This window comes from Schistocerca americana, chromosome 9 (genome assembly GCF_021461395.2).
Source record: "Schistocerca americana isolate TAMUIC-IGC-003095 chromosome 9, iqSchAmer2.1, whole genome shotgun sequence".
Classification (NCBI taxonomy): domain Eukaryota; kingdom Metazoa; phylum Arthropoda; class Insecta; order Orthoptera; family Acrididae; genus Schistocerca; species Schistocerca americana.
The window spans coordinates 58,376,648-58,403,406 of record NC_060127.1 but is presented as its reverse complement, the minus strand read 5'-3'; the positions used below and the strand labels follow the sequence as shown (position 1 = coordinate 58,403,406).

At 42.5% G+C, this 26,759-nt stretch overlaps 1 protein-coding gene across 1 annotated transcript in view; it reads left to right on the top strand.

The window, feature by feature from the left end:
* The first annotated feature begins 235 nt into the window (after positions 1-235).
* Positions 236-26,759, top strand: part of LOC124551296 (luciferin sulfotransferase-like) — a 66,883-nt gene continuing 40,359 nt past the window's right edge. Inside the window, exons 1-2 of the mRNA XM_047126307.1 lie at positions 236-467; positions 13,069-13,168. Coding sequence (XP_046982263.1) covers positions 266-467; positions 13,069-13,168 — 302 coding nt within the window. The 5' untranslated portion in view covers positions 236-265. The remainder of the gene's footprint in view (positions 468-13,068; positions 13,169-26,759) is intronic.

Here is a 26,759-nt window from a genome sequence, read left to right as displayed (position 1 = left end):
CTCGTAAGCTCAGTGCTGCCAGTCCTAAAAAAAAAAAAAAAAAAAAAAAAAAAACACCATAGCCCATTTTGGTCACAGTACACTTACCTTCTTAATATGACTTGTACTTTGTGAACCTACATTAACGAGAAACACTGTTGAAGTTTCTATTGCATGATGGGTGTAAGACATACTGTATTCTCAATGTTTTGTCCTTGAATAGCTACTGAAAGGCCAGTCACAGCTGTACCAATTCCTTGCAGAGAGCGAGGCGACGCGTGACGAGATGTCGGTTTCGGCGGAGCCGCTCGACACGCCGCGGATGCGGGAGTTCCTGAGCAAGGTCACCGGCCCCTACAACCAGGACTTCGTCAGGCTGTCGCCCTCCAGCTGCGTCATGCCCGCGCGCTACATGGACATCGCCCAGAGAGTGATCGACTTCGAGGTCAGGCCGGACGACGTCTGGATAGTCACCTACCCAAAATGCGGTGAGCCCAGTCTGCCAAACTGAGAATTCTCTCCAAAGAACGCGCACGTAGTCAGTTTTTCTGTTACAGTCATTTATCGCAAGATCTGTTTGATGCAGTTCACCACAGCACTCTAATGCGCGCAAATCTTCATCGCTGTATAACTATTGTTCCATTCATTCATCTGAACCTGTCTCTGTTTTCCTCTACAATACGCCCCCTGAAACACGCACATACAATTTCCTCCAGTTTCAGACTGTTCCTCGAAGGCTCAGAATGTGTTCCATTAACTGATCAACTGACCTTTTTGTCTAGTCACATTGTGCCATGAAGTTCCTTTTTCCCCAATCAAAGTCAATACCTCTTTATTACACATTCGATATGTCCATGTAATCTTCCTCTTGTCCGCCCCCAGTAGCTCAGTGGTCAGCACGACAGGATCAGTCCTAAGGGCCCGGGTTCGATTCCCGGCTGGGTCGGAGATTTTCTCCGATCAGGGACTGGTTGTTGTTTTGTCCTAATCATCATCATTTCATCCTCATCGACACGTAAGTTGCCGAAGTGGCGTCAAATCGAAACACTTGCACCCGGCGAACGGTCTACCCGACGGGAGGCCCTAGTCACACGTCATTTTTTTTTTCATCTTCCTCTTCCTCACTTACTACGCTGTCGTCAGTCGTTTTACTGTCCCAACAGCATATACCACACTCACGGAAAACAATCGCGACACCAGAGCAACACGAAAGTTGGTTTGAGTGTTTCTACAGCTGAAAGATGATGTCTGTTCGAATTTCGCTTCAGTCGCATATGAGCAGTGCCAGTAAAGCCACTCCCTCTCTCTCTCTCTCTCTCTCTCTCTCTCTCTCTTTCTCTCTCTCTCGCTTGCGCCTTTTCCCGCATCACACAGGGTCGGCATGGTTAAACGGATTTGGCAAAGTTAGTTTAAGGGGTGGCTTGATGCCCTACCTCCAGCCACCCCGTACCGCCCCAGGACGGAATTAATGGACCCCAACTGTCTGCGACTAGTGTAATCCACGGAAAAGTACGAACATCTTCAGATGTCTGCAAGCCGTGTAACTAGGCGGAACGTGGGGACCAATCTGGCAATCACCTAGTGGGATGTGGAAAACCACCTAAAAACCACATCCAGGCTGGCCACCACACCGCCTGTCGTTGTTAATCCGCTGGGCGGATTCGATCTGGGGCCGGCGCACCTACCCGAGTCCAGGAAGTAGTGCATTTAGTGCTGTCGGCTACCCTGGTGGGTGCTAGTAAAGTCACTTTCTTTCTTTCTTTTGCTACTGCATTGTGTGCGGGGTCGGCAGGGTTAAGTACGGATGTGGCATGGTTAATTTAAGGGGTGGCTGGATGCCCTTCCTGCCGCCACCCCGTAGCCCCCGGGATGGAATTAGTGTACCCCAGGTGTCCGCATTCAGTGTAAATCGTGAAATAGTATCAATGTGTTTCAAATGTCTGCGAGTCGTGTAGCTGAGGCTGGATGTGGAGACCAGCCTGGCAGTCACCTATTGGGATGTGGAAAACCGCCAAAAACCACATCCAGGCTGGCTGGCACACCACCCGTCGTCGTTAATCCGCTGGGCGGATTCTATCTGGGGCGCCTACCCGAGTCCAGTAAGTAGCGCATTTAGAGCTCTCGGCTACTCTGATGGGTGCTAGTAAAGCCACTATGAGAATGCAAATCAGGTTTGCTTTAAGTATAAGCTGTAACTGAGCTGAGCAGTAGTTATTTTTGAGATTGGACCTGGTGAGTTGATGTTAGTCGCGAATCCGCATAAGGTGACAAAGACGTCATTATCAGCACCTCACTGAGTTCGAACGAGGCCGCGTAATAGGGCTACGAGAAGCTGGATGATCCTTCTGCGGTATTGCAGAAAGACATGGCAGGAATGTAGCCACTGTACATGATTGCTGGCAGCGGACGACCACATGGCACTACTGAGGTTGGAAGTCCATTGTGTTCGGTGTATGGTTCTGGCGTATCGTACTGAATATGTAGCAGGAATCTGAATACCAATTGGCATCACAGTGAAACAACGAACTGTTACAAATCTTTTACTTCAAGAACAGCTCCCAGCCAGACGTGCTCAGTGTGCGTTCCACTGTTCCCAAACCACCGCCAATTGCGTATTCAGCGAGGGCTCATTGGAAGGCAGAGTGGATTTCTATTGTGTTTTCTAATGCAGGCTGGTGCTCCCTCGATGTCAGTGACAGCCCTGTGTTGGTTAGAAGGTGGCCAGTTGAGGACCTTTAGCCAACCTGCTTGCGTGCTAGACATTCTGGACCTACACCTCGAGCTATGCCAGCAGGAGCAGTCTCGTGGTTGTCCCACGGACCCTGACTGCAAATTTGTTCGCCAGTGTGGTGACTCGACCTGTTTTGCTGCAATTCCTGAACAGCATTCCGGGGGTATTTTCCTTGAGGATAACGCTCGCCTACATATTGCTGCTGTAGCCCAGCATGCTCTACAGAGTTCACATGTTGCCTTGGTCTGCTCATTCACCAGGCTTCTCTGCAATCGAGCGCAAATGGGGCATCAATGGGTGACAGCTCCAACCCCATCCACAAACAGCATTAGCTGCCCCTGCATTAACAGACCAAATGCAACAGGCATGAAACTCCATCTCACAAACTGACATCTGGCAACGTTAAGACACAATTAATGCACGTTTTCATCCTTGAATTCAATATTCTGGCGATTATACCGGTTATTAATGTATCAGCAGTTCACGTTTGCAATGACTTGCCTCGTGCTTGCATCAATCTGTGATTGAGCTAGGCTAATTACTTAAATATGCTACCTAGACAAATTTATTTGCAAAATCTAATTACTCTACATTAATAATTTTTCGGTGTTGCTTTTTTTCAGTTAATGTATTTTCAGTGTCTCAGTTCCTAATCTAATTGTCTCAGCGACACCAGAGCAATCTTCGCTATCTTTGGTTTACTTTCGTCGATGCTCATCTTATAAACTCTTTTTCAGAACACTATGTCTACGTCTACATCTACATAGATACTCTGCAAATCACATTTAAGTGCCTGGCAGAGGGGTCATCGAACCACCTTCACAATTTTCTATTATTCCAAACTCGAATAGCGCGCGGGAAGAATGAACACCTATATCTTTCTGTACGAGCTCCGATTTCCCTTATTTTATCGTGGTGGTCGTTCCTCCCTATGTACAGGATTATTACAAATGATTGAAGCGATTTCACAGCTCTACAATAACTTTATTATTTGAGATATTTTCACAATGCTTTCCACACACACACAAAAACTCAAAAAGTTTTTTTAGGCATTCACAAATGTTCGATATGTGCCCTTTAGTGATTCGGCAGACATCAAGCCGATAATCAAGTTCCTCCCACACTCGGCGCAGCATGTCCTCCTCAATGAGTTCGAAAGCATCGTTGATGCGAGCTCGCAGTTCTGGCACGTTTCTTGGTAGAGGAGGTTTAAACACTGAATCTTTCACATAACCCCACAGAAAGAAATCGCATGGGGTTAAGTCGGGAGAGCGTGGAGGTCATGACATGAATTGCTGATCATGATCTCCACCACGACCGATCCATTGGTTTTCCAATCTCCTGTTTAAGAAATGCCGAACATCATTATGGAAGTGCGGTGGAGCACCATCCTGTTGAAAGATGAACTCGGCGCTGTCGGTCTCCAGTTGTGGCATGAGCCAATTTTCCAGCATGTCCAGATACATGTGTGCTGTAACGTTTTTTTCACAGAAGAAAAAGGGGCCGTAAACTTTAAACCGTGAGATTGCACAAATCAAGTTAACTTTTGGTGAATTGTGAATTTGCTGCACGAATGCGTGAGCTTTCTCTACCGCCCAGATTCGCACATTGTGTTTGTTCACTTCACCATTAAGAAAAAATGTTGCTTCATCACTGAAAACAAGTTTCACACTGAACGCATCCTCTTCCATGAGCTGTTGCAACCACGACGAAAATTCAAAGCATTTGACTTTGTCATCGGGTCTCAGGGCTTGTAGCAATTGTAAACGGTAAGGCTTCTGCTTTAGCCTTTTCCGTAAGATTTTCCAAACCGTCGGCTGTGGTACGTTTAGCTCCCTGCTTGCTTTATTCGTCGACTTCCGCGGGTTACGCGTGAAACTTGCCCGCACGCGTTCACTGCAGGCCGACCCGTTGATTTCTCCTTACAGAGGCATCCAGAAGCTTTAAACTGCGCATACCATCGCCGAATGGAGTTAGCAGTTGGTGGATCTTTGTTGAACTTCGTCCTGAAGAGTCGTTGCACTGTTATGACTGACTGATGTGAGTGCATTTCAAGCGCAACATAAGCTTTCTCGGCTCCTGTCTCCATTTTGTCTCACTGCGCTCTCGAGCGCTCTGGCGGCAGAAACCTGAAGTGCGGCTTCAGCCGAACAAAACTTTATGAGTTTTTCTACGTATCTGTAGTGTGTCGTGACCATATGTCAATGAATGGAGCTACAGTGAATTTATGAAATCGCTTCAATCATTTGTAATAGCCCTGTATGTCGATGTCAACAAAATATTTTCGCATTCGGAGGAGAAAGTTGGTGATTGGAATTTCGTGAGAAGGCCCCGTCGCAACGAAAAACGCCATTCTTTTGATGATTTCCAGCCCAAATCCTGTATCATTTCTGTGACACCCTCTCCCATATTTCGCGATAATACAAAACGTGCTGCCTTTCTTTGAACTTTTTCAATCTACTCAGTCAGTCCTATCTGGTAAGGATCCCACACAGTGCAGCAGTATTCTAAAATAGGACGGACAAGCGTAGTGTAGGCAGTCTCCTTAGTAGGTCTGTTACATTTTCTAAGTGTGCTGCCAATAAAACTCAGTCTTTGGTTAGCCTTCCCCACAACATTTTCTGTGTGTTCCTTCCAATTTAAATTGTTCGTAATTGTAATATCTAGGTATTTAGTTGAATTTACGGCTTTTAGATTAGACTGATTTATCGTGTAACCGAAGTTTAACGCGTTCTTTTTAGCACTCATGTGATGAACTCACACTTTTCGTTATTTAAGGTCAACTGTCACTTTTCGTATCATTCCGATATTTCTTCTAAATCGTTTGCAGTTTGTTTTGATCTTCTGACGACTTTATTAGTCGATAAACGACAGCGTCATTTGCAAACAACCGAAAACGGTTGCTCAGATTGTCTCCAAAATCGTTTATATAGATAAGGAACAGCAAAGGGCCTATAACACTACCTTGGGGAACGCCTGAAATCACTTATGTTTTACTCGATGACTTTCCGTCAATTACTACGAACTGTGACCTCTCTGACAGGACCTCTGTGCATTGCGTTCAGCACATTTCTAGGTCGTTTGTCGTCAGAATTACGTAATCGATAAATCTCAAAGTTTTTATTTCTTCTCTCGGAACTTTAATCCCTTTTCCAGTTTATCGTCAGTTTCTTTCGATGGTTTCTCTGTGCATATTGAGTAACAATGAGGATAGGCTACAAGCCTGTTACACTCTGTTCTAAATTATCTCTCCCTTTCGCTCCTTCGATTCGAGCTGCAGTGTGGTTTCTCTTCTAGTTGTAGATGACTGTGGCTTCAGGATTCCAAAGTGAATGTTAGCTCCATCATTGTTGAAAGCTTATTGTGTAGCTACAAATGCCATAAATCTCAGATTTCCTTTCTTCACCATGTCGTATATAGTTTCAAGCGTTTGTAAATTTCCAGACAACCCAGAACAAATTTTTAAGTGGGTTGGTTAATATCAATTGTTTATTACTTCTGCAGATAATAATTTATTGTCAGTATTTTATAATCTTCGCTTATTAAGCTAATGCTTTGGTAAACCTTTTATCACATGCCCTCTGTGGTACTGGGATTACTGTAAGGTGCTGTAAGCATTTTAATTACAGTGGTGTTTTTGAAAATCTGATTTTACTAATACTTGTAGTTAACAAATTTTCACTCATAATTTGATAACTGTCAGTAACTGATCGTCTTTATATTGTAATTCTCCTCTTCATTATGTCAGTTCTACTGAAAGGCGTCAGCTGCTCGTTCTGGCTTCTTTCAATAGTCGTGCAGGTGCGCCAGGCGCTTGTGTCCTGTTTTCATGTCAAAGTATTGTAGTCTGCCAGACAGCCAGCATTCCTCTGAGTGGAATAGGCAGTCTCATGATGTATCTTGCACACCTCAAACTCTTTGACACGCGGCGGCCAATCAGAGGCCACACTACTACATTTCTAGAGAACGTGTTTGGACTGGACGGCACTCTTGCGTTCTTGGGCCAGCGTTTGTGTAGCGTGGACCTTCTGGTCACAGTTTCCACTAGGGCGATGCAAATCGCGGCTTCAGCGTGCTGTCCATATGATTGGGTGACGTCACTGAATTCTTTTAGTCTGACAAAGTACGTTTCACTCACATCACTTTCGGTCCTTGCAGATGGTGAAATTTGTGAGTCATGTGTGTAGGGAATAAGTACTCACAGTCTCACTTATTCAAACTGTAACGCAAACCAGTTTTCCTGAGTGATGAGATCGGAACCATGTGGCCAAGTATCACAGCCTTGAACATTGGTTGCAGCTTACTTATCACTCAGCTTAAGAAAAGAAGAACGATTTTAGTCAGTTGTTTTCTGGTAATTATTATTATCGTTAATTCCCCATTTAGAAGAGCGTTAAAACGCAATCAATTTTGATGGCACTTTGTTTGTCTCTTTCTTTTCTCTTACCAAAAACGTCTCATATATTCACTGTGTTTCTTCTTCCTCTCTTCTGTCCACTTCTTTCCTGGTTTCTTCTCCTTTGGTGTTTCCTCGAATTTCTGTTTCCTGATTTTTTCTCTATATTTTTCTCTGTTCGTTATTTCTTCTGTGGAGATATTTAGTTTTTTGAGGTCTTTTATGGTTTCCTTTGCCAAGTCAGTTTTCATCGTATTACTCATCACTATGTTAAAAATCTTCTTGATCAGCCTATTTTCGTTCATCCTATAAATGTGCCCATAGAATTTAGCCCTTCTTTTTCTGATGTTGTTTGTAATTGTCTCCATCTGTTTGCACAGTTCTTTTGTTGGTCTTTTTATCCAGATCCCCTGTCTCTGAACTGGCCCATAGATCTTACTCAGATTTTTCCTCTCTTGCTTTTCCATTTCCTTGATTTTCGTTCTTCCTCCTGATTACTGTCGTTTCTGAGGCATTCAAGGCTTCGGGTAAGAATACTTTTTTGTAATGTCTTAATTTGACATTAACGGAAATACTTCTTTTGATGTAATGGTTCCATCTGTAACCGTTTGTTACTTTGCAACTCTTTCTTCATTGGCTGTCGAATTTAGTCCTGTTTTCTGTATAATCTCTCCCAGGTATTTGAAACTTTCAGCTTGTGCTATCTTTACATACTTTGTTACCAGTGGGTTTCTGTCTGTGCATTTTGTGTCCATGTACTGGATTTTTTCATACGAAATTTGTACTCCTGTTCTGGCTGCGATTCCATGTAATGTCTCTAGGGCTTCTTTGACCTCTTTTCTGTTATTTCTTATGATGGCTATATCATCGGCAAAGGCCAGACATTTTATGTTGATGGTTTTATTTTTGCGTCTCCCCATCTTTACCCCATTGACTCCTTTGTACCACGTCCTTATTATTTTCTCTAGAACTGCGTTAAATAAAATGGGTGACAGGTCATCCCCCTGTCTCACTCCTTTCTTGATTCCAACGGTTCCGAGGTCTCTCCCATGAACATTACTTTGGATTTTGGATTTGCTAATGTTTCCTGGATTAGTTTCCTGATCTTGTTGTCTGCCTTCATTTCTACCAGTGTACTGAAAAGTGTTTCTCTGTCTATGGAATCGTAGGCCTTCTTGTAATCAACAAATGTTATTGTGGTGTTTCTGGACTTTGTCATTGTTAATATTGTTCTCAGGCACTAGATCTGTTCACTGCATAATCTTCCCTTCCTGAACCCTGCTTGGTACTCTCTGATATGTGGATCTATTTGAGGTTCTACGCGATTTAACTGAGCTTCGGATAGAATTTTGTATGTCACTGGCAGCAACTAAATTCCTCTACAGTTATTAGGCTCTGTTTCGTCTTCTTTCTTGTGGAGGGAGTGTATTAGGGATGACTTCCATTCTTCTGGCAACTTTTCTGTTTCCCAGATGTTTTTGTTTATTCTGTGTATTTTGGGTGTAATGTTTTCATGGTCTAATTTCCACATGTCTGCAATCAGTCCATCTGCTCCTGGTGCTCTGTTATTTTTCAATGATTTTATTATTTTCACTATTTCTTCGTGCGTTGGGGGTTCGGAGTCCTGGCTAGGTTCTGGGTTTGTAAACTGTAATCTCTGTTTTGGTTCATCACAGTTGAGTAGTATGAGCATCGAGTTAATATTTAACAGTTATTCTTCGTATTTGTCTCCAGCGTTCCATCTTGTCTTTTGAAGCATAAGCTTGGAGGTTGAAACGCGGTCATGTTTTCTCGGTAAATTCTGTAAAAATTCCGTGTGTTGTTTCTGGTGAAGTCCTCTTCTACTTCCTTCAACCTGCTGTTCTCGTAACCTCTTTTTTTCTCTGCGGATTATGTTTGAAGTGTTTTTCTGTATCCTTTTGAATTCTTCCCATTTTTCTTGTGTTCTATCGCTGTTAAATTTTTCCAGGCTTGTATTCCGTCTTCTATGGCTCTGTCGCATGTCATGTTCCACCATCGATGTTTCCTTTTTCTCGGTGGTTGCCCCAGTTTTATCAGTTCTCTCATTTTTTCCGATAGTTCTGTCCAGTTGTTGCTGTTGATTTTCTTAATTTCTTCTATTATTTCTTTCTTGTTCAGATGCAGGTACTCTGGACCTGTTCTGAAAGGTCTCTTGGTTCTCTTGATTTGTCTGTTGGGTATAAATTTTGCTTAGATTTGGAGAAGGTGATGATCAGACCCAAAAACTCCTTTCCTAGTTCTTACGTTCAGTATTTCTCTAGCATTTTTCATAGGTATTGCTACGTGGCCTATCTGAAGTTCTCCTAGAGCATTGTTGGGAGGATTTACTAATTTTCTGGGTGGTTTCTGGAATTGCGTTTAGGTAATTTTCAGCTCAAAATTCCTGCAGAAATTTATCAAGTTCTCTTCATTTTTGTTTGTTCTCTTGTGGGCCGCGTGTTTCCCTGCCATGTTTCGGAATTTTCTTTCCTTGCCTAAGTGGGAATTGAAATCCCCTAACAACACTTTTACGTGATTCTTGGGGATTTTGCTAGTAGTTTCTTCCAGATCTTCCCAGAATTCCTCTACCATCTCTGGGTTCTTCTTGTTATAATTATATGTGGGGCATGTGCACGAATTAGTGTATTTCTGGTAATATTATTGATAAATTTTGTGTAGTATTTGAACGAAGTTGTAATCTCCTGCATGGTGTTATCTACCGTGTACAGAATTTTGAGCATTAGCTTTCGTCTTTTCATTACATTAAACAGTTCACTTTGTCTGAACTTGCAACAACGGGGCATTGTGTGCTTTTATTATACCTCCACAATAAGATGCGCACTTCTGTACCTCGCATGCAGTTTCCTCTTGTCTTTCGTAGCATTTACAGCTGTCAGATAAGTCGCGAAAGCTGGAGTTGGCCGACGCATGCAGTTCGGAGCAACGGCATCGCCACATCAGTTTCTTCACTGTAATTTTTGTCATTGCTTATTATGAGTTGAAAGTTCTTATTCCGGGTGCTCAGTTTCGTAGTATACAGACGCGGATACATTGTCTAGCACGATTTTGTTCCAACAACGTCAAACTCATTACACAGTGATGCATTAACGCTGCAGTATTACTGGTCAGGAACCGTTAAATGAAGTTCCCCGTTCCACTGACGAGCGTCCTGCCATCTCGGTAGGAATTACCAACCAGATTGCGTTATCAGACAACATACCTAAATAGTTGCTACAATTTGGGTACAACTTTCGAAAGTTCAGAACATTAGTAGAATTTTTCAAGACGATGGTAGGCTTTCAGTGTTCGATATAACGGTTGTTATGACCAGACGAAACTGCTGTCATCCAGCCATAACTGAGGATTCTTTGATAGCTTGGGGAGTTGGTTCATTGGAACTACAACTGATGAGATATTAGTTTACTTTATTACGTGAATGATAAAAAGATTTACTTAACTTGATACGATCCTTTGCCACTGGAGTGCCTGAAAATTTACAACTATCACTAACTATGAAAGCAACACTTGATGCACTGATTAAACAGGCCAACGAATTTTTTTTAAACTTTCTTTACTTTGATAGTTCATCTTCATAGATTTTTGTGAGCTGCAAGCAAATCTAACCTTAGTTTTTTTGTATCATCCATAGTTTTCGAGCAATATACTTTTTATAATATAGTAAAAAATCCAATGCTATACTAAACGGGGAAATTAATCAAATGCTTTCTTACAACATAATCATGGTTTGTATTTACAGTACGCTACTTAAAACAATGATATTTGTTAATAGAGGTTTCACTTGTCAGCTGGAATTGGTTTGTATTTTCTTTCTTTTTATTCATTGAAGCTTTTTGTGTCGCTTTTCCTACGATGAGTCGCTTGCTGAACTTCTCGGTGAAGTGACCAGCAGTAGTCCCCCATCATGTTGGTGCTGCAGAGGCCTTGGTAGCGTTTTTCCGTCACTTTAATGTCCTGGTGAAAACGCTCTCCTTGCTCCTCACTAACATCTCCCATATTGTCTGGGAAGTAATCAAGATGACTGTTCAAAAAGTGAACTTTCAGGCTCATTAAATATCTTAAAGTTTTAAGCTTCTTTAACATTATAGCTGTAATAGAAACATATTCTGGGTCTTTTTCATGTCCTAAGAACTTTGTAACGACTTGCTTAAATGATACCCATGGTTCTTTCTCTTCTAAGGTCATTTTGGATTCAAAGTTAACATCAAACATCAATTTTCTAATGTCAGGTCCGACAAAGACCCTTCTTTTAGTTTAGCTTCTGAAAGGTGTGGAAACATTTGGTAGAGATACGTAAAACATGGTCCATCTTTAGGCAAAGCCTTTACAAACTGTTTTATTAGGCCTAACTTTATGTTTAAAGGTGGTAGAAGTACGTTTTTTGGATCTACATCTTTTTGCGTAGAATGTTCTTCTCATCAGGTTTTAAAGACTCCCTCCATATCATAGGAACAGCAAATCTAAAGGCTTTTTTCTCCTTTTTCGACCATTTTCTCCGACCTTAAACACACACATAACATACCTTATCTGACGCCCAAAATTTATCTTGATCACCAAGTTTAGATCCAAAGTATGATAGATAAAGCTTTTTCACAAAGCCTATAATGTTTCTTTGGTGTTTTTTAAGCACAAATTCATCACAAATATAACAAACACAGTCAGCAGAGTTTGTACAACCACTATAAGACATTGTACTGATCACATGTACAGGAAACGGGAAAGTGAAGTTAGGTTGACAGTAAACAAAACACCATCTGTTAACATCAAAATAGAATCGACCTCTTTTTGCCAACAATGGTTTTTCAGTAGTGCTACCAACGTCATCTACATTCGTTACACCTCCTTTTTAAATTATTTTAACTATTTAAATCTGTTAAATTCTTTAAAAATCGCTTAATTTAATAAATTTAATTGTAAAATGCGAAGAAATAGTGGGTGATACAGTTTTTTAAGTATCATATTTGGATTTCCCACCCTAAAAAACATAAGAATAGGGTATTTTCAGCAAAAAAGGTTTTCCCTCGTTGGCCTGTGTTATCAAAATCTTTTCTTGAATAACAATGACCAACTTTTACAAAAATACATTTCCATCTGAGACTCGAGGAATACTTCAGTCCTACTCGAAGATGATGACTGCTTCAGATGAGGTCACGAAATGCGCAGAGCGCTTCCATGCTCAGTTCTATATTGACCTCCGCATGAGGGCAATGCTGTGCTGAGAGAGGCGCGTGTCTCCTTCAGCCTCTCCCGTTCATCGTTGCACATTGCAGCGAGACATCGCTAATGTCTGTTGTATCGATGGGGTTTGCTGACTGTGGTGTGGCACCACGATCTTTGGACGATACCACACTGTTACCAGGTAGGGCTGGTCTCTGGGGTTTGGAAATAAGTCAACGAATTATACTAAGACAATATAATTAAGTAACTTAACATTATGAAATGTTACAGTATTACAGTGTCAATATTAATTACATGGTAAACTAATGTAATAGTGAAACTTCCTGGCAGATTTAAACTGTGTGCCGGACCGAGACTCGAACTTGGGACCTTTGCCTTTCACGGGCAAGTGCTCTACCGACTGAGCTGCCCAAGCACGACTCACGCCCCGTCCTCACAGCTTTAATTCCGCCAGTACCTCGTCTCCTACCTTCCAAACTTTACAGAAGCTCTCCTGTAATGTAATAGTCTTCAGACTTACTGTCAATGTGCTCTTCAGGGGAGTAGAGAGATTGGAGCTGAGCAGAAAGTTATTTAATTCAGCCTCATACTTCGCCTTTTTCTCTGGTAGGTTGTTAAATATATGTGTAATATGTGGCTCCAAGGCCTCTACTAAGAGGCCATTGTCACTTTGCCGTTACACATTCGAATTTCTACAGCTTTTTTTTATCATAAAGTCCCAGTGAGACGAAGGAGACTTTAAAACACGTCACACTTCTGTCTACAGGCACTACTTGGAGCCAGGAGATGATCTGGCTGGTCATGAATAACTTCGATTACGACACGGCGTACAAAATTCCGCTACATGAAAGGACTCCATTCATTGAGTAAGTAGAAAAAACAGTCAGTTATGGTCATTTGCTGTGGTTTGTTCACTGCGCACGCTACTGATTATCCATTTTGTAAGAACTTTTGTTTTGATTGAATTCCTATGGCGAAATCAATGTGGGAGTTCGTTGTGGTAGGTGTCCACTGGTAGAAGCAGTGGTGATTGCAGCAGGGCCGAATACAGTATCTCTGGATCATTAGGCTGACATGTGGTGCAGGTCGTTCTGAGGAAAATTTTGTGATAACTAAACCGTGCAAACAGCTTTCTAGAACAATTTTGGAATTTGAGGCTTATTATCTAGTCCCACAGAATTTTACTGTTTGTTGATGTTGTGGTCTTCGGACCAAAGGCTGGTAAGGTGCAGCTCTTCATGCTACTAAAAAGTACCTGTTATGTAATGCACTTTATACATTGATGGATTACTTAGATAAAACAGACTAGGGGTTTGGTAAAAAAAGTGTTATACAAATAAATAATAATAATAATGATTATAAAACATCCAGCAGCCCACATAACACCTCTACACTATGTTTTTCCTTTTTTTTCCTTGTCTAGAAAAACTTAATCCCAAGCTATGCATAGCACAGTACTAACACCTCTTCTTCTTTCTGAGCTCAACGTCTCACTCATTATAGAGGGATGATGATTCAGTTTTTCAGGACAGCAAATGGGAAGCTGCAGTACAGAAAGTGGCCCAGAGATTACCAGTGCCTGTGTGTGTAGTGAGTGAAGTGTTATGAAACAATGTGTGTATAGTGTGTGCAGTGAATGATAGTGGGATATGAGTGAATAATGTGGGATTACATTATTTAAAAAGTTATTTGTAAACGGAGTATTGTGTACCAGGAGTACATTTAATGATTGTCTCTAACTAGGAATTAGTAAATGCGTGTGCATACGAATTGGCTTATTTTAAATTGATCTAAACTTGTAAAGACTTTGACATGTCCTGTATCCTTGTAAAAAGAGATCTTCTACTACTACTACTACTAGTACTACTCTATCCTGTGTAAACCTCATCTCCAAATAACTACTGTGACTCACGTCCATCTGAATCTGCTTACTGTATTTATCTTTTGGTCTCCTTCTACGATTATTACCCCCAATATTTCCCTCCATTACTAAATTGATGATCCCCTGGCATCTCAGAACATGCCCTACCAACCTATCCCTTCTTTTAGTTAGGTTGCGCCACAAATTCCTCTTGTCCCCAATTCTACTCAGTACCTCCTCATTACTTACGTTATCTACTCATCTAGTCTTCAGCATTCTTCTGTAACACCACATTTGAGAAGTTTCTGTTCTCTTCTTGTCTAAACTGTTTATCTCCTTGTTTCAATTCCATACATGCCTACGATCCATACAAATACTTTCAGAAATGACTTCCTGGCACTTCAATCTGTATTCTATGTTAACAAATGTCTCTTCTCCAGAAACACTTTGGTTGCCATTGCCGGTCTATATTTTTATGCCCTCTCTACTTCGGCCATCATCAGTTATTTTATTGCCCAAATAGCAAATCTCGTCTGCTACTTCTAGTGTCTCGTTTTGTAATCTAATTCCCTCAGTATCACCTGATTTAATTCGATTACATTCCTTTTTTCTTGTTTTATTTTTGCTGTTCCATCCTCCTTTTAAAATACTGTCCATTCCGTTCAACTACTCTTCCGAGCCCTTTGCTGTGTACAGTATATCATTTATTAAATCGATTAAAACTATGAAAAGATGAAAAAATATAAAAAAGTTTTCTTCAGAGACTAGCTGCACTTTGAATTTCATTGTTATTCACTTACGAAGAAGGTATAGTCGCAATTGCAGTTTTGGGAGTTAAGCTGTAGCTGTCGTAATAACGCAATACTGATGTTTCCAAATCATTAGTTATTTCCTTCCGCTGGTAATATAATTAGTACCATAAAAACGCTAAATATATGTACATATATATACACTACCAGAGTACCTGGCGTTGCCTGGGTATGTATTGATTCCAATCCATTAATCCATCTTCCCCTGCCCACTCCTTCTGTACACCTACTCCTCTCCCATATTGGAGTCCATCTCCCTCTTCCACTCTGTCTATCCTTCTCTTCCTTCCCCTACTCTCTCCACGTTATCACCTCCCACCTTAATAGGAGATGCTCCTTCTTACCCCCAGCCCACATTATTTATTTCCAGATACAAACTAATACGTTCACCAAGAGTGATTGAAATCTATCCAACGGTTTAGTAGGAGACGTGGAACATACATACCTGCATACACTTTGTAAATAGCCTGTTTGTATGTTGGCAGCGCTATAGACTGACCAATGGATAGAGAAGTGTATGGACATTTTTTTTTAAAAAGCAAACAATGTACTCAGAAAATTTTACCTTATTCATGTGTTATCCAGTTCTAAAAATTATATAGTTGTCAATAATTCCAATGCCCAGATACTATCAACAACATTCATCATCCTACATTTCCTTGGGTCTCACTTTACAATGCATGTCCTACCAACACCGAATCTCCACTAAGAAAAAAACATGCCCATAAACTTCTCTATCCACTCGCTAACTGATACTCCGTCCAACCATAGACTCTCTTGCCGAGGGCGCAGAGCGCTGTTAGCGATATTAACACAGTCTATAGCACTGCCAGCATACAAACAGGCTATTTACAACTATTATAATACTGTATGTATGCATATGTTCCTTTGTCAAGTGTGAGTTCCTGTGCTGTTCATCAAATTGCAGTGAAACTCCGATCAGATGATTTGCGCACGCCTGTGAAGAACTATTACATCTCTTTTTAGACCCGGCCGCGGTGGCCGAGCGGTTCTAGGCGCTTCAGTCTGGAACCGCGCTGCTGCTACGGTCGCAGGTTCGAATCCTGCCTGGGGCATGGATGTGTGTGATGTCCTTAGGTTAGTTATATTTCAGTAGTTCTAAGTCTAGGGGACTGATGACCTCAGATATTAAGTCCCATAGTGCTTAGAGCCATTAGAACCATTGAATCTCTTTTAGAATAGATGGTGCGTGAGCCATTTCAATAGACCTGCGTACGTCATATAGTTTAGCGGCAGTTCATGTGTTTTTGCGCACGCACGACGCAGTTATGATATAAATGAACTGAATCTAATACGAGCAACGACATTTCAGTTCGTGAATGATGTAACAAGCGCCGTTGATAGCCAAATTTCAATTGCTGCCGACATTAGATAATAGATTCCACACACATTTTCTTTTATTTTTCCAAGAGACATTGTAATAGACGGCACAAAGCCTTTTTCGCTGTCCAACCAGATATGCGAAACAAACGACATGCGATTGGTCGAGTTTTTTTTATTTTTTTATTGTTTTTTTTATTTGGCCTTTGAGTGTACTCAATTTAGCCATCGGCAACACATAGTGACAATGTACACATAATTGAATAAACAAATACAGAAATGCATATTTACAAGAATAAAAAGCTTAACTGTTACAGGTTTGTACATAATGTTTTAAAAATTGAATTGAATTATACCTCAGACACAAAAGAAAGAGCATCGCGAGCTTCAGAAACAATCGAGCAGCGGGGAAGCGAAGCTGCAAACCGTTTCACACTGCTCGAACCAAGAGAACACTGCACGCTTGTTTATACCTTAGTGCATTCTACTACGATGCTACTTGTGATTACAGCCTTCATTGAAGCGTGGTTATTGGAAAAATGGATAAATAACGCGTGCATTGCTGTGCGCTCAAATACTGGAATGAAACACCGGGAATATGCTGCGTGAGTGGAAGAGTGAAATTTTCAGAATTACATTCAGCACCCGAACCATTTCCAACGTTGGTATCAGGCGACGCAAGCCGAGCGAAACATTTCTTGACAAACATAAGCAAGTACAGCTCTAAATGACATCGTACGGTTAGACAAATAAAGCAACAGTACGTTTTCAGTGAAAAGGTGATGAACAGTATCATCGAGGCTATAAATTTAAATTTAAATTGAAAATTTACCGGAGAAGATGAACTGTTGCGACGCATCCCAATGATTCCAACACATATGCTATTCTAGTTCGTAGTTTCCGGTACGACTCGCGTTTTGGAATGACCTTCAACGAAGTACAAGGACAGCCGCTACACGTGTGAGGACTTAATTTGGCAAATCCATGCTCCTCAAATGGACTGCGTATGTGGACTGATGACGCGTCGGAAAACCTGATTTATTCATGTACGCACCAGATGTAAAAATGATACGACAGTGCACATCCACAAGCATAAGACGCTTACACAAATACTTTCTTTTTTTGAGTAGCACTAGAACACATGCGGAGTATTCGCCGGAATTTTTATAAAAATATATTCTTATTTAAGAAAATCTCATTTCTTTTTGGACTTTTGAAATTCCCGCTAAAACGCTTACACTGGGTGCGCGACCTATCTATGACGTCAGTAAATATGTATCAGATATTACATCTTACAAATTTCCCGTGATGCCCCGTTAGTAAATGAAGTTATCCGAAATTGTATACCGCAGCTCAAGAACCCGCGTCCGGCGAAAGGGAGTAAAACATATTTATGGGTCCTCGGACTCTTGGAAATGAGGTATGCAGTAAATCTGCTTATTGAAAACTCGACTAAATCCAGTCTGCAAAAATTCCGTGAACTGGGCTTTTAAAACTCGTAGCAGTTTTGCGACTTCAAGTGTCAAGCGTTTGAACGGTCGCCATTCGCAATCTGACGCGATGTTTGGGAGGTGAATCGTCACGAGGTTGGTTTGATATGTCTGTAAACTTCCATTAAATAATGGAACATTTTTGTTACGACTTCATGCTTACTAAGCTTGATTACTCCTAGGATCGTATAAAGAATTTCAACAATATACAGCGTACAGTTCATTGTTGACAGCCGTCTGAGTTGGTCAGTGTGCTGACTGCGATTGAAAATGGAGAAAACCGTTTTTTGTGCTGTTATTAAACATTTTCATTTGAAGGGTTGGACTGCCGCACAAATTGCAATAGAGATGGATGGGATGAACGAGGTCTCTGGCACTAACACTGAAGACTATTTACTTTTGGATTATTGAATTTAAACGTGGTCGGTCAAGCACCGAAGACGAAGCGCGGTCCGGCCGTCCGATTGAGGTCATCACAAAGGAGACCATTGACAAAATCCATGATATGGTAATGCAAGACCCCTGAATAAAAATTCGTGACATTGCTTATACTGCAGACATCTCGACTGAACGAGTGTATAGTATCCTGCACGGAGAACTGCCTATGAAGAAGCTGTGTGCGAGGATGGAGCAGCGATTGCTCGTAGTCAACCAGAAGCGCATCAGCACAACATTTCAGCACAATGTCTGGCGATGTTTAATCACAATCCGGAAGACTTTTTGCGCCGTCTTGTGACAGTTGATGAAACCTGGATCCATCATTACGCACCAGAGTCAAGTGCACCAAAGAAGGCAAGGACCATTTTATGAGCAGGTAAGGTAATGCCCACCGTTTTTTTTTAAATTTCCGAGATAATAATCTTTTAGATTACTCGGAAAAAGGCAGAACCATAAGTATACCCTATTATGCTTCATTGTTGGATCATTTGAAACTTGCGTTGTCCAAGAAAAGTCCAAGATAGGCACACAAAAAGGTGTTTATCCACCAGGATAATGCATCATCCCACACATTAGCGATGACAATGGCGAGAGTGCATGAAGTGGGCTTTGTATTGATTCCTCATCCACCAAACTGGCCACAGCCCAAAGTGACCTCCTCCTCTGTCGAAACTTCGGCTTGCTGGGAAGAAATTTTCATCAAATGAAGAAGTGATAGTTGCAGTCAACGGGTATTTTGCACAATTTGACAGAACTTATTTTTCCGTTGGAATGATAAAACTGGAGGATTGCTGGACGAGGTTTATATCCCCCAAAGGACACTACGTCGAGAAGTAAGGTGAGTTGCTTACGAATCAAACAATCTTTTCTTGTGATTCTTCAGTTTCTCCCGGCGAATTTGTTGCTCGAATTGTCCACGGGTATACTGCCGGTTCATAGTCTCCAACGGGCACAGTTCGTCAGCGCACCTGACGATGGCGACATGTCTGATCGCCGAAATATTGTGCCCGTTGGACACTGTGGACCGGCAGTAGACCCGTGGACTGTTCGAGCAATCTTTTCTTGCTTTTTTTACCAGACTTATCAAACCATCCTCGTACACATCAGGTGCCCACTGAGACAGCTGAAAAAGTCCATACACTATAACTAGGTGTCTTACGATTATGAGAGGGCCTTCTTCATAGCTTTAAAACGAAGGCATTATTCTTATTATTATACTCTTCAGCATGGTGGAGTCCCACAGTCGACAATCCTCACAGCTGTCACACCAGACTCTCGTAACCGTTGCTGTGGTTCAGTGGTTCCCAATCTGGGAGTAATTACCCCTTAAGGGGTAAAGTGAATTTTTCTGATGGGTAAAAACTAAACAGTTCGATTCTGTTTCAGTCGTGAAACTAAATTATTTTCAAAAGGTCATTACTATTCTCATCATTTTGTAGGACTCTAATATGGATTGCCGGCCGCGGTAGTCTAGCGGTTCTAGGCGCTCAGTCCGGAACTGCGGGACTGCTACGGTCGAAGGTTCGAATCCTGCCTCGGGCATGGATGTGTGTGATGTCCTTAGGTTAGTTAGGTTTAAGTAGTTCTAAGTTCTAGGGGACTGATGACTACAGATGTTAAGTCCCATAGTGCTCAGAGCCGTATGAACCATTTCTAATATGGATTATATAAGTTATCAGTAATTACTTTTTCTCAGTATCATTAATGGCGTGGAGGTTGGGAAGATGTGGTTCATCTGTAAAGGAGACCGCTTATAAAACACTAATACGACTTATTCTTGAGTACTGCTCGAGCGTTTGGGATCCCTATCAGGTCGGATTGAGGGAGGACATAGAAGCAATTCAGAGGCGGGCTGCTAGATTTGTTACTGGTAGGTTTGATCATCACGCGAGTGTTACGGAAATGCTTCAGGAACTCGGGTGGGAGTCTGTAGAGGAAAGGAGGCGTTCTTTTCGTGAATCGCTACTGAGGGAATTTAGAGAACCAGCATTTGAGGCTGACTGCAGTACAATTTTACCGCCGCCAACTTATATTTCGCGGAAAGACCACAAAGATAAGATAAGAGAGATTAGGTCTCGTACAGAGAGGCATATAGGCAGTCATTTTTCCCTCGTTCTGTTTGGGAGTGGAACGGGAAGAGAAGATGCTAGTTGTGGTACGAGGTACCCTCCGGGTACCCTCCGCCACGCACCGTATGGTGAATTGCGGAGTATGCGTGTAGATGTAGATGTAGATGTAGGTTACAGGTTCCTCACATAGTCCACCCATATATTGTGCTTTGTCCCGTATATCGTTGATTTGGTTTTGTTCACGTGCCTCTGCAACGAAGTGAACTGTACGTGTGTATTTTACTGTGTAGACAAGTGGTTAGAAAATTAATCGTAGTTTTTGTTTTTGCGTAACTCCTGTGAATATTCTTGTGTAGGGCGGCTTCCGAGTGTAAATTTTCTGTGTAGAGAAATTTATTTCTGTTTAATAGTTTGAGGTCTCAGAGTTCAGTGAGAAATCTGCAAACCAACTTTTAGTGTTACTTAATTCTCCTTTGGTATATTTTCAAACGCAATAGTGCCATCTGAGACGTCATATCTCTTTTATGCACAGTATGATGTGGCTAGGGACTGTGCTTGTTGTGAGCAGACACAAGGAGAGTTGGCTGCTGTCCGTAAACAGCTGGAAGCTGCGTTGGCTACCGTCGACAAGCTTCTAGCTAATGCTCGAAGTTGCGGTGACGTCGGGGTGCCAGTGACGAGATCGGCGACACCTTTGGTGCCCTTCACGGTAAATGATGACAGCCAAAACAGTTGACCAAGGTGTCGGTATATATATATATATATATATATATATATATATATATATATATATATATATATATATATATATATATATATAAAGGTGTATTTATATATACCGAAACCTTGGTCAAGAATTTTAATAAATCTTTATCCTGCAACTGTTTTGGCTGTCATCATTTACCGTGAAGAATTTCAACAGTTGCTGTTTCAGCCATGTTTAAAATCTTGACCTTTGGTGCCACTGGAATCCCCTGGTGGCCCGTAGGTCGTTGTGGCTTCCGATACGCAACATCTGACCGGTCCGTCCTCACTCCAGAGCGGGTAGCAGACAGTGGTGGGTTGGCGTGTCACTGTGCGGAAGGCGAAAGAGGGAGCAGGCCGTGCGGCTGGCTCCCTACGTCTTAGCAACAGGTACGAGGTGCTACCCAGTGTTGATGATAACTCTGAGCCAGCACGGGATGCCTCTCCTGTTGAGCCAGTGGTCGATTTTCCTGCCCACTCCGGACAAGTGCAGAGGGTGGTATGCTAGTCATTGGGAGCTCCAATGTTAGGCGGGTGATGGAGGGCCTCAGGGAGATAGCAGACAAGGCGGGAAAGGATTCCAGTGTGCATTCGGTAAGTTTGCAGGGAGGTCTCATCCGTGATGTGGAGGAGGCCCTGCCGGCGACTATCGAGCGCACTGGCTACAACCGGCTGCATGTAGTGGCACATGTGGGCACGAATGACGCCTGCCGCTTGTGTTCTGAGGCCATCCTCGGCTCCTTTCGGCGGCTGGCTGATTTGGTGAAGGCATCTAGCAAAGCACGCGGGGTGCAGGCTAAGCTGTCTATTTGTATCACCGTACCCAGGGTTGATTGCGGTCCACTGGTTTGGAGCAGAGTGAAAGGTCTAAACCAGAGCCTCAGACAACTCTGCGACGGTATCGGATGCGAATTTCTTGACCTCCGCTATCGGGTGCAGAATTGTAGGGTTCCCCTTAATAGGTCAGGTTCAGATGGTTCATATGGCTCTGAGTACTATGGGACAACATCTGAGGTCATCAGTCGCCTAGAACTCAGAACTACTTAAACCTAACTAACCTATGGACATGACACACATCCATGCCCGAGGCAGGATTCGAACTTGCGGAAGTAGCGGTCGCGCGGTTCCGGACTGAACCGCCTAGAACCACTCGGCCACAGCGGCCAGCTAATAGGTCAGGCGTGAACTACACGCAGGAAGCGGCTACTAGGGTAGCGGAGTACGTTTGGCGTGCACAGGGGGCTATTTTAGGTTACAGGACTCCTCCATTTGGAGCAAACATGATTTGCCTGTTAAATCGGCCACAGCGACCTCAGAGAATCTTGGGCCTCGCAGATCAGAGACAGAAAAGATTAATATGATTTTAGTAAACCGCAGGAGCATCCAAGGAAAAGTCTGAGAATTAGTATCGCTTACTGAAGGTTATAATGCACAGATAGTACTGGGAACAGAAAGCTGGTTGAAGCTAGACGTCAGTGACAACGAAATCCTAAGTTCAGACTGGAATGTTTATCGTAAGGATAGGTTAGTAGCCAATGGTGGCGGCGTGTTTGTTGCAGTATAAAATTCGATAAAATCTAGCGAGGTAATCGCGGATTCCGAATGTGAATTAATCTTGGTGAAATTGATAATCACCTAACGGTCAAAAATGGTGATCGGATGCTTTTACGGACGTGTATAGTGACGTGTACTTCGATGACTGAAGTGCTGTTGTCGACTGTTTACCGTCTAATACACATATCATAGCTTACGAAAAGGCCTAAGGACGGTAAAATGTTGGTTTGGTTTGGTTGTTTGGGGAAGGAGACCAGACAGCGTGGTCATGGGTCTCATCGGATTAGGGAAGGATGGGGAAGGATGTCGGCCGTGCCCTTTCAAAGGAACCATCCCGGCATTTGCCTGGAGTGATTTAGGGAAATCACGGAAAACCTAAATCAGGATGGCCGGACGCGGGATTGAACCGTCGTCCTCCCGAATGCGAGTCCAGTGTCTAACCACTGCGCCACCTCGCTCGGTACGGTAAAAGGAAATGTCACTTTGCGGATGTTAACACGAAAGAGTGGTCTTTTGTCAAGTAAGAACGTATGGATCAGGAGCCATTGTGTGAAATTTGTAGCTGTTTCATCTCAGTGACTCACGGAGGTAAGGCATATGTCAGGCATCACATTTCTACGAAGAATCATGCAGATTCGCGGTGACATCGACATCAAACGCTGTTTCTACATTCATGTTTAAGGAAGATACCCAGAAAGAAATGCTCGTTACTCCTGCAGAACTAACAACAGCTTATAAAGTTGCCAAGCATAATCAGTTCTTCAGTTCTCTTGACTCTACAGCAAAACTGAATCTCGCAATGTATCCTGGCTCCAGAGTCGCCGCAAAGCTGTCTACAGCCAGGAGCAAAGCTGCAGCGATTGTTAAAAACGTTCTCGCGCACGCACATTGTCTGAATGCATAAAACAATTGCCAGAAGTTTCATTTTACGGCATAGACACCGATGCGTCGAACCAAAAGGCTGAAAAGATGTTTTCCTTAGTTGTTCAATACTTTATTGAAACTGACCGAATTCAACAGAAGATGTTGAAGTTTCATTCGTCGAATAACGAAACGTGGGAGAGAATTGCAAACGTTTGTCTAGACACTTTAAGACAACTGCAAAGTCCATTAGATAAATTAATCGCTTTTTGTGGAGGGCTTCATCGACGCGGCCAGCGGAATGTGTTTCACCAAATTAAAGAAGAACTAGGAAGAAACGTAGAAGGTATTGGGTGCCCTGCCCATATTCTCCACAATATCAACTGCTGCTCCGGCCTTAACTCTCGACATTCAAATAATCGTCATGAAAATATTTATTTTTCAATATACACGGTTAAGTACGGAGAAGCTGAGTCAGTTCTGCTTATACGTTGGTGCCAATCAGCAGGCTCTTCTGTCTCACTCAAAAACAAGATGGCTGTCGTTAACCCCCGCAGTTGCCAGAATTCTTAAACTTTGAATTCCACTGAAACAGCTTTTTGACGCCGAAGACAGACCACCTAAAATAATTCCGGATTTTTTCAGTAGTCCGACCAGTGAAATTTACTTCCTGTTTCTGCGTTCAGACTTGGCTCTGTTTGAGAACAATATAAAAAGGGTGGATGGAAGAAAGTCTCGATAATTGAAATAATGTCTGAATTGAAGGAAGACCGCCAATTTTATTGGCATGAAAACAAAGAGGAATTTCAAGAAATGAAAGTATGAGAATCCTAACGAATTAATTTGATTTCTAAATTTCAGGAAGAGACAATGGTTTTCTATATCATAGCGCTTGATTACTTAGAGAAATGGGCTATTTCTTTTAATAAGCATCAAGCATTTGATTGGAAGACGTTATCTGAAACCCCAGATTGGGTGATGATCGAAAACACCAGTATATACCTAAAAATGAAGATTTCAGGCGACAGTTGTTTTGAGGAATATAGCTTTTTTAGAAACTGAGCGTGATTCGGAAGATCGGAAGTCTAAACACACCGTGGAAGAAAGATGGATTTACTTTCTTAAGGAAACCTGAGCCGTGCTTGGCTCTTGTTCCCGCCATCATGTATTTTACACCCTTTTTTTTAACGTACTTCTACCCCACTACGTTAATTTAAGTTACTACTGTCACTGAATTGCTGCTTTGCCCGACCGCGAGCGGCGTTAACAGCGCGTATCGATATTTCCCTTCTCGTAGTATCTTTGCTCAGCTGCTATTACTTCCTGGTCGTTGTCCGTCGTGATCAGTTCGGAGGGAGTTCGGATAGCGAGTTCGGGTCTGCCAGTCAGTTGGAACGCGTCTGGAGCGCAGTCCAGACCTGCCAGTCGGGGAGGTGCAATGCCGCACTAGTGCAGTCAGGTTGGAGCAGTGAGGTCTGCGTCGACATGGCTCGCCCGACCATTGCCGCCACGCATCGCTTGAACTGGGCCACGCTCTTGGTGGATCGTCGGTCCGTCGTCCTACCGGATGACGCGTTTCGGCTCGCCGATCAGTCAGGAGTCCGCTGTGTGTGTGCATCGACTTCCGATTTGTCTTCATGATGTCGGCGTTCTGAGAGCAGTGGGTCGGTTGTTGCGAACGAGGAAAGTTCTCCGCGCGGTGCAGTCACCTGTGGCCGCTGGCAGTCGCTGCGCAGTGTCGGAGCGTGTGTGGAGCTGTCCGATCGCTACGAGCTTCGTGGTTCACCGACCCAGGACGTCAAAGTCGAGTAGTGGTTTCAGCTACCCAAGCCACGTCTATTCATATTGTGGTGGTTCGCTTCGGTGGTTGGCTGATGGGGAGGTTTTCCGGTGAGCAACACCGAGTGGTTCTACTGCTGAGATTTCACCGCCATGCGATACAATTAACTATTTTGGTCGACTACGATTTGATTGCACCAGTGGAATTTTCTGCCTGGAGGCCGTTAGTGTTCCGGTTACCTGCCCTGGCCACTAACATAATTTCAGGGTGCGTCCTTTCCTCACCTGTTGTCGCCGTCCACCATGGTGTGTAATTCTGACAGCTAATACGTACTCCATTGTGGATTGTAACATTGGCGGTTGGTGTTCTCATATACTCATTCACATGAAGCAAGTTGTGTCGGTCGGTCCTTGGCTGTCCCCTGGTTGGCTTCCGATAGATCAAGTATAGTTGGGCTCACCACCTGCCTCACCTAAGTCAACGAGGGCAGACCGACCTCCCTGGAGGCTTCTGAGTGCCTCCGGTGTTTAATTATCTGTTCACAGCTATTTTAAATTTTAGGCTTGTGGTTATTGTTTGTTTCTTAAAATTTTGCAAAATTAATTTTTAAATTTATCTTTCAATCTTAAACACTGCGTTCTTCTGCCTTTAAAGATTATGGTATTATATTTAGAAATTTTTAAGTTTGATTGCGGCCCTCAGCCATTGGTATTGCACCTCGCAAATTTTGTTTCTTTAAATTATTTTATTGCTATCTTAATTGGATTTTTACCTTGCTGATTTTTGAGATTTCTTGTTGTTAAACATGCTGGTCTTCTTCCTTTAAAGGTCTATGGTAATATATTCTAAAAAATTTGGAAGTTAATTGAGGCCCTCAGCCATTTGTGTTGCACCTTCCGTATGTTGTATTTTTGTTAGTTATTTTATTGCTATCTTAATTGGATTTTTATCTTGTTAAGATTTCTTGTTGTAGGCCTTCAGCCGTTTATAATTACAATAAATGGCAATTAGAAGCAGAAACTGACTTCAACCCTTGGCCCTTTTCACAATCCTATTACATGTTCTGCCCAGCGGGTTTAGCGGGCGTATCAAAACCGAAGATTCTGAACCCAAACGCCAACTGCTAAAATTATGCGAGTATTTGTTTTCTATTCCTGTACATAACACTTTTGTGGAAAGACAAGTCTCGCTGATGACGGCCCAGTGAACTTATGAAAGAAATCGGCTACTGTCAGGCACTGTGGAATCAATCTTACAGTGCCACTTTAACTACAAGCTAACTTGCATGGAGGCACTGTGGAATCAATCTTACAGTGCCACTTTAACTACAAGCTAACTTGCATGGAGTGTTATAGATATGACAAATATCAGTCAGGCTTTCGAAAGCACCATAGTACAGCAACTGCATTAATCAAAGTAACTGATGACATTAAACATGCTATGAACAGACGTGAAGCTACCATCCTAACACTGCTTGACTTTAGCAATACAGTTGACTTTGATATATTAC